We start from the raw sequence: 8,327 nt of genomic DNA, 5'->3' as shown, positions 1-8,327 counted from the left end.
CGGAGTTTTGCTCTTGTCCAGGCTGGAGTGCAATGGTGCAATTTCGGCTCACTACAACCTCTGCCTTTCAGGTTCAAGCGATTCTCCTGCCCTCAGCCTCCTGAGTAGCCGTGATTACAGGCGTGCACCACCACCCCGCTAATATTTGTACTTTTAGTAGAGAACAGAGTTTCACCATGTTGGCCAGGCTGATCTCAAACTCCTGACCTCGTGATCCACCTGCCTTGGCCTTCCAAAGTGCTGGGATTACAGGTGTGAGCCACTGCGCCTGGCCTGTTATGTGTTTTTATTAAGCTCTTTCATCTGGATATTACCAATCTTGTTTTTTAGGGTGATATAGTAATAGTGACAGAGTTATACTTCATTGAATTATCTTGATTCTGCTTTATGGCAAATGTTTAACCATGATCACATCTTCTTAAGTATTCTTGTTTTATTTTTTTATTGAATCTAGTTCATTTCAAAGACATCACACTCTTGAGTTCAATTACCTGAAAACTCCATGGAGATTTTCAGCACAGTAGTATAGTGGTCACATGAAATGTTCAATGTTTTAAGTATTTCCTGTCAAAAACTTTTTCCAGTGATCATGAGTTTCGTGGACTCTAAAAAGCATCTGAATACTGAGAAAATAATTTAGGAAAGATAAAACAGCTAACATTACTGAGTACTTTACTATGTGCGAAGTACTTCATTTACTCTCTATATCCTTACTCTCCCGAGATATGTTATTATGCTCATTTGATCCATGGTGAGGGCACTCAAAGAAGTAACTTATCTGAGATCATTGTGTGAGAAGTGGCAGAGTTGGGGTTCAAACCTTGAACTGCTTGTCTCTGGAGCCAACCCTCTTAAGCACCACACTCAACTGACTCCCAGGATTCATCTTTGACTGAAAGCATATAACTTTTCATTATATGGTTTGAAAGGGTTTGAATAAACTCCTAAAAAATGGTAAAGATGGTGTACATGCATTTTAGAGATTTTTGTGGACATTGAAGAATTCTAAAATGTAACCCTTAGACCAGGCAGCTTAAGTGGCACTTATTGTCACCCCATTGTGAGTCTGATGAAATGTAGGTCTTTCTTTATTTGAGGTTTCTAAGTATTCAGTTTACTTACCCAGATCCATCCTGCTTGCCAAGTATGAAATTATCCCTTGTTTCAAGAGACATCTAATGAAGCTCAATGATTTTAAAGGGAAAAGTGTTATACACACACCAAAAATATTACTCATTTCTATTTTACATCTTTGCCTCTGTGAAGCTGGTGTTATTGCAGCTTCTTTTTTTTTCAAATCAGTTGCATGATTGGACTTGGTAGTTTATGTAAAACAATTAATTGGCTGGGCATGGTGGCTCACGCCTGTAATCCCAGCACTTTGGGAGGCTGAGGCAGCAGATCACCTGACGTCAGGAGTTTGAGACCAGCCTGGCCAACGTGGTGAAACCCTGTCTCTACTAAAAATAACAAAAATTAGCTGAGCTGGTGGCACACGCATGTAATTCCAGCTACTCAGGAGGCTGAGGCAGGATAATCTCTTGAACCCGGGAGGTGGAGGTTACAGTGAGCCAAGATTGCGCCACGGCACTCCAGCCTAGGGACAGAACGAGACTCTTTCTCAAAAACAAAACCAAACACCACACAAAAAGCAATTAATGGATATCATAGAACATTTCTTAGTGGAAGAAGCCAGGTTTCCCTGTCCTCAGAACTGTAGCAACTGAGTGATTTTATGATTCTGTAACTTGCAGCTTTCTGCTAAGCATATTGGCATGTTGATTCATAGCAGTGAATTAGGACAGCAGTCTTTACACCATTTGCTGCAGAAAATATTATCTGCATAATTCACTGTCAAAATTATATTATCTTGGCCAGACGCAGTGGCTCACGCCTATAATCCCAGCACTTTGGGAGGCCAAAGTGGACAGATCACCTGGGGTCAGGAGTTCGAGACCAACCTGGCCAACATGATGAATCCCCATCTCTGCTAAAAATACAAAAATTAGCCAAGCATGGTGGTGCACACCTGTAATCCCAGCTACTGGGGAGGCTGAGGCAGGAGAATCACTTGAACCTGGAAGGCAGAAGTTGCAGTGAGCCAAGATTGTGCCACTATACTCCAGCCTGGGTTACAGAATGAGACTCAGTCTCAAAAAAGAAAAATTGTATTATCTTGGTGTTTATGGAGATGGATCCAAAATCATTCATCTGTACCCTCTCAATTTGCTTTTGTTAGTTTGAATGAAAGAGCATGCATCTGAAATGGTAGATCCAAATTAGGGTTACAAACTGTGGCCCTGAACCAGAAAGAAGATAACTGCTTACCCTCGGCTCCCACTCACGTTTTTAGTCTCAATTAACATTGTACCTAATCAGGCAAGGTAGGTCATATCATCCAACAAGATCACCAGCTCAATGCATTGATGAGCATACTGAAACAAAAATGGCTCCTTTTTCTGACAAACCACACCTCAGTCGTCTTTCGCCATCTGGCGGTATAGCAACCTGCTGGTATCCCTGCCACTGAGATTTCACTCTCTTTCCAGATCCTTCTTGGGCATCAGTAAATAGGGGAACATTTATATGTGACGAGTGCTGCAGTGTCCATCGGAGTCTAGGGCGCCATATCTCCCAAGTGAGGCATCTGAAACACACACCATGGCCTCCAACACTGCTTCAGGTAAAGGATAAGAAGAATTCTCCTGACGGTTGGTAGGGCTCATCTTGCTAACAACTAAAATTTCTCCTGGTATACTTCTTCCATAAGACAAAACTGTTTCATAATTGAATAGAGATGCCATGCCCATCAATGCTATTTATAAATATTATCTGTATTGAATTCATCATTTAAGACTTTTCTTCCTACCTGACATAAATCTTGTCCAGACACCTCAATTGTAGATAGATAGATGGTCATTAAAATACCTTGGCAGTGTTGCACTGTTGACTTTCTAGACTGTCACCAGAATTTTTTTTTTTTTTTTTTTTTTTTTTTTTTTTTTAGCTTTTTTTTTTTTTTTTTTTTTTTTTTTTTTTAAGGCAGAGGCTCACTTTGTCATCCAGGCTGGAGTGCAGTGGTGCAATCTCAGCTCACTGCAACCTCCGCCTCCTGGGTACAAGCGATTCTCCTGCCTCAGGCTCTTAAGTAGCTGGGATTACAGGTGTGTGCCACCATGCCCAGCTAATTTTTTGTATTTTTAGTAGAGATGGGGTTTCACCATGTTGGTCAGGCTGGTCTGGAACTTTTGAACTCAAGTGATCTGCCCACCTCAGCCTCTCAAAGTGCCGAGATTACAGGCGAGAGCCACCATGCACGGCCAAGAAACTGTTTTTAAGTAGTCCATCTTTTCTGTGCATGATAATTAATGTTTCTGAAAACTACTGCCTGAGAAGCTTTTCTTTAATGTACTTATTCCTGAATACCTGCTAATATTTTTTAAATGTGCTTTTCTGCTTTGTTAACAGCATGGGCTGGGATTCCTCAGAAATTTCTGAAACATTTTAAGTTTTCTTAAAGGTCTTGTTGCTAGTCAGAGAGACCAAATTAAATTAACATGTTTTGATTGGATGTCAAATACCCTGTTAAATGGGCTGTTTTATTTGGAGTCCAATGTCATGTCACCTTTACTTCTATTTTTGGGTACACATTCTTCAAGTTTCTCTTGGAACTCAAGGTTAAGTGTGTGTTTTGTCTCCATTTATCTTGATTACAACATTGCACTGAATCTATGACAGCTGTACATATCCTTTAAACTTGCCTGTGTAACCCAAGGAGCCAAAATAAGTGAGTTTGGATCTCCGATGTGAAAATAACTACACCGCTGTAAAAAAAAAACAGATGGGGCTGTTTTAGGAGTCATGCCTTGAAATGAAATTGGGAGATATGCTTTATTACTAACTTTTGCCTAGGAGTTTCTAAGAGCTCAGGCTCATGTGAAAGGGGCTATTACTGCTTTCTGATCTGTGTTTACAAAGCCAGATTGTATTACTGAATCTAAGTCCAGAGATGAGTAGTTTAGAATGCCAGAGTTGACCCTAAAGCAACAATTTCCCAAGTGTGGAACCACCAGTGGTATGCAAGATAGATGTAGGTAATACATGTTTTTTTAGTGGTTGCCTTGTTTTACCATGTATAGGCAAACTATAGCACATCAAACTGTCATTGTTTTTAAAAGTAAGTGGCTTTAAAGATAAATATTAAGTGAATAGTACAGACAGTACATGGGTTGTTAAGAATCTTGAAAATAGTGTTTAATTAGGTTTGGGAGACCCTGCTCTAACGTGTCAAAGTACTTTTCTTTCATACTGTATTAGAACAATTCAGAAATACTTTTTTCTTTTCCAGACACACTTCTTTAGGTATTTAACTATCCTACTGGTCAAAGCTGAATCCTGCGTACAGATCGATCATCTTTCTCATTCTCAAATCAGAAAACTGATATGAATGATATTCCTAACACAGTGTTTATAATAAGGCTTTGTTTACCCTCTTCAGTCACTGATCCCCATTGAATATTTGTGGAAAGAAATTAAAGTCTTATATCATCCTGCTTGATTTTAGATGGTTGAGACCTTGTATAATAATGGTGCTAACTCTATATGGGAGCATTCCTTGCTGGACCCTGCATCTATTATGAGTGGAAGACGTAAAGCTAATCCACAGGATAAAGTACAGTGAGTGGAATGTTTATAAATACTTTTATTTCTTCATAACAAATGGGGCCCACTGAAAGGAGTGCACCTATTTTTGGTCAGCCTCCACAAGGTCAGCATAGGAGGGGGTTACCCCAGTTCTGCATCAGGCTCTTTGCTATTAGAAATGCAGAATGGGGCGGGGCAGGACCATCTGTTTAGCATGGCTACCCAGCAGGAATAAGTGGCTTCCTCAGTTGGAAACCATGGCTTGGAGGCTGTAAATGTAATCAGATTTAAACTTATGCTCAAATAAGAGGCAATCAGACCAGAAATCTAGGTCTGGGCACCTGTCTGCCTGTTGCCACACCTATAAGATGGGACTAAAATGCTGCTTTCTCCCAAAGTTGCTTGGTTAGTTAGACAATTACACAGAGAAGAGAGCCACTATAAAAGGCAGGTAGGTACTCTGCAGTCCCAGCCATTATAATGAGTAATGCATGTTTTCAGACCTCAGGTCTTAAACCTTGCTGAAACTTCCTTGAACATTGTTCATTTTATTATCAGTGGGGAATGTGGGTCACTTCCTCTTCTTTTTACAGTACAAAGAATGGGGATTGTCGTATCTGAACTAGTGAACTGTTTTCTTTTTTGTTTTTGAACCAGTCCCAATAAAGCAGAATTCATCAGAGCCAAGTATCAGATGTTAGCGTTTGTCCATCGCTTGCCCTGCCGGGATGACGATAGTGTAACTGCCAAAGATCTTAGCAAGGTGGGTCGTACCTTTCAAAATCCCTAAAAGAGCTGGCTGAGGCAGCATACTGTTTTATTGGGGGGAAAAGGTTTGGTTGTGGTTTTTTGTTTTTGTTTTTGTTTTGAGACAGATCTTGCTCTCTTGCCCATGCTGGAGTGCAGTGGTATGATTGTGGTTCACTGCAGCCTCGACCACCCAGGCTCAAGCCGTCCTCCCACCTCAGCCTCCCAAGTAGCTAGAACTACAGGCACATTACCACACCCAGCTAATATTTTTTATTTTTCGTAGAAACGGGTTCTTGCTATGTTGCCCAGGCTGAAAAAGTTTTTAAATAAAGAAAGGAAAACAAAATTTCTGGACATTAAGTAATTAATAGCTTTTTTTCAGTTGGTTTATCTTTACTCTGAATTCAAATGGCAGCCATTCATGTAGTGGAGGTAAAGGGCAAAGAGGAAAAGTAAGTCTCTGGAAAGCTATTTGTGTTTTTCCAATATGGCTTTTAAATTATATTTTGATAAGTTTTTTGTTTGATTAACTTTGAAATAGGAACCATCTCAGAGTTGTTTCTAGAAGATAAGAAAGTTTATAGGACAATTGTTTCTTTCTAATAAGGACTAGAAAAAGTACTCAAGGAAGAGGGCTTACTTCTTCAGGTTTCCAGGTTGAACAGTGAGTATGATCTTCAGAAAGCAATGTATGACTCAAAGCTATAGTACACAGAATGGTTTATCATACTTATAAAACAAGTGGGGCGGTTGTCTTTCTGTGGGCCTTTGCATGTTTTTAAGAGATGCTATAAGAAATGTGCATACTTATTTTCAAAGCATTGCCTTGGATAAATGCTTACTCACACAGAGCATGAGGCTTTTCTCTTCAGATTTTTTTTTTATTACTTTTTGGCCAGGTGCAGTGGCTCACCCCTGTAATCCCAGCACTTGGGAGGCTGAGGCAGGCGGATCACTTGAGCTCAGGAGTTCAAGACCAGCCTGGGCAACATGGTGAAACCCCATCTCTACAGAAAATACAAATATTAGTCAGGCATGGTGACTCGCTCCTGTAGCTACCTGGGAGGCTGGGGTGAGAGGATGGCTTGAGCCCAGGAGGCAGAGGTTGCAGTGAGCTGAGATTACAACACTGCATTCCAGCCTGCGCAACAGAGCAAGACCTTGTCTCAAAAAATAAAAAGAAAACTTTTTCTGCATCTATTGAGATGATCATGTGGTTTTAGCTTTTGTTTCTGTTTATGTGGTAAATCACATTTATTGATTTGTATATGTTGAGCCAGCCTTGAATCTCAGCAAAAAAAAAGCCTACTTAATCATGGTGGATTAACTTTTGATGTGCTGCTAGATTCTGTTTGCTAATATTTTGTTGAGAGTTTTTTTAAAAAATTTGTGTTCATCATGGATTTTGGCCTGAAGTTTTCCTTTTTTGTTGTGTGTCTGCCAGATTTTGGTATCAGGCTGATGCTGGCTTCACAGAATGAGTTAGGGAGGAGCCCCTCCTCTTTGATTGTTTGAAATAATTTCAGTAGGATGTTAGTTCTTCTTTGAACTGGGGAGATGGAGGTTGCAGTGAGCCACACCACGGCACTCCAGCATGAAAGACAGAGTGAGACATCGTATCAAGAAAAAAAAAATTTTTTTAATTACTTTTTAAGGGATTTGTTTTGCTTTGTATTGTTTGAGACAGGGTCTCACTCTGTTGCCCAGGCTGGAGTATAGTAGCACAATTATGGCTGACTGCAGCCTCAACCTCTCCAGGCTCAAATGATTCTCTCATCTCAGCCTCTCAAGTGGCTGGGATCACAGGCATGTGCCACCAAGCCAGGCTAATTTTTGTGTTTTTTGTACAGATGGAGTTTTACCATGTTGTCTAGACTGATATCAAATTCCTGATCTCAAGCGATATGCCTGCCTTGGCCTCCCAAAGTGCTGGGATTACAGACATGAGCCACTGCATCTGGCCTTTATTTTTTATTTTTTAATCCCCAGCAGAATCTGGCTAAAGAATTTAGAATTTGACATTTTGTGTAAAAATGCATATACTTATTACTTCCATTGATTAATGAGACTTGGGATGTGTTAGTTTTTTTTTTTTCTTACCAAAGTTTTAAGAATTACTCAGGCACAGTGGCACATGCCTATAGTACTAGCTACTTGGGAGGCTGAGGTGGGAGGGTTGCTTGAGCCCAGGAGTTCAATCCTGCCTGGGCAATATAATGAGACCCTGTGTTTAAAAAAACAAACAAAAACTATTTTAAAAATTAAACAAAACTTAGAAATAGATGTTAGAGTAGATTTCTTCATTCCTGTGATAAGGGTTACTGCATCTTGGACAATTCTAGGTTAGATTTGAAGGAAGTCGGCTCATCTTCTGAATGTATAAGAGCTTTTCTGCAGTAATACAGAATTCAGTATATCATAGGCCTTTTCCCACCCTGAAAGACTTTATTAAAGTCTATTATACAGGCCAAGAATAATGTGGTAGAGAGGGTATGGTATAAGGCAGGATCCTATAGCTTACACAATGTAGAATTTGAAGTCCTAAAGCCCTAGTTACAGTAACTACTAATAATAACTGTTACTATTATAGCATTTGTATTCTTTGAGTACTTTATTATATCACTAATTCCTTATAATCCTGTGAATAGGGCTGGGTCTAGTAGCTCATGCCTGTAATCCCAACACTTTGGGAGGTCAAGGTGGGAGGATTACTTCAGCTTGTAAGTTTGAGACCAGCCTGGGCAGCATAGTGAGACCTTATCTGTATTGAAAAATAAAAAATTAGCAGAATATGGTGGCTGGCGCCTATAGTTCTAGCTGTTAGGGGGCTGAGGTGGGAGGATTACTTGAGCCCATGATACTGAGGCTGTAGTAAGCCATGATTGTTCCACTGCATTCCAGCCTGGATGACAGAGCAAGCAAGGCCCTTTCTT

General features: G+C 40.1%; 1 protein-coding gene across 15 annotated transcripts in view; it reads left to right on the top strand.

The window, feature by feature from the left end:
- GIT2 (GIT ArfGAP 2) overlaps window positions 1-8,327 on the top strand; it is a 72,259-nt gene that overhangs the window by 2,444 nt on the left and 61,488 nt on the right. For all 15 annotated transcript variants that reach the window (XM_037743290.1, XM_017541831.2, XM_017541824.2 and 12 more), the window contains exons 2-4: window positions 2,550-2,683; window positions 4,565-4,677; window positions 5,302-5,407. In XM_037743290.1, coding sequence (XP_037599218.1) covers window positions 2,550-2,683; window positions 4,565-4,677; window positions 5,302-5,407 — 353 coding nt within the window. The remainder of the gene's footprint in view (window positions 1-2,549; window positions 2,684-4,564; window positions 4,678-5,301; window positions 5,408-8,327) is intronic.

Source organism: Cebus imitator, unplaced genomic scaffold (assembly GCF_001604975.1).
Source record: "Cebus imitator isolate Cc_AM_T3 unplaced genomic scaffold, Cebus_imitator-1.0 Scaffold8, whole genome shotgun sequence".
NCBI lineage: Eukaryota > Metazoa > Chordata > Mammalia > Primates > Cebidae > Cebus > Cebus imitator.
The sequence above is the reverse complement of the archived record's forward strand: the minus strand, read 5'-3'. Positions and strand labels throughout refer to the sequence as shown.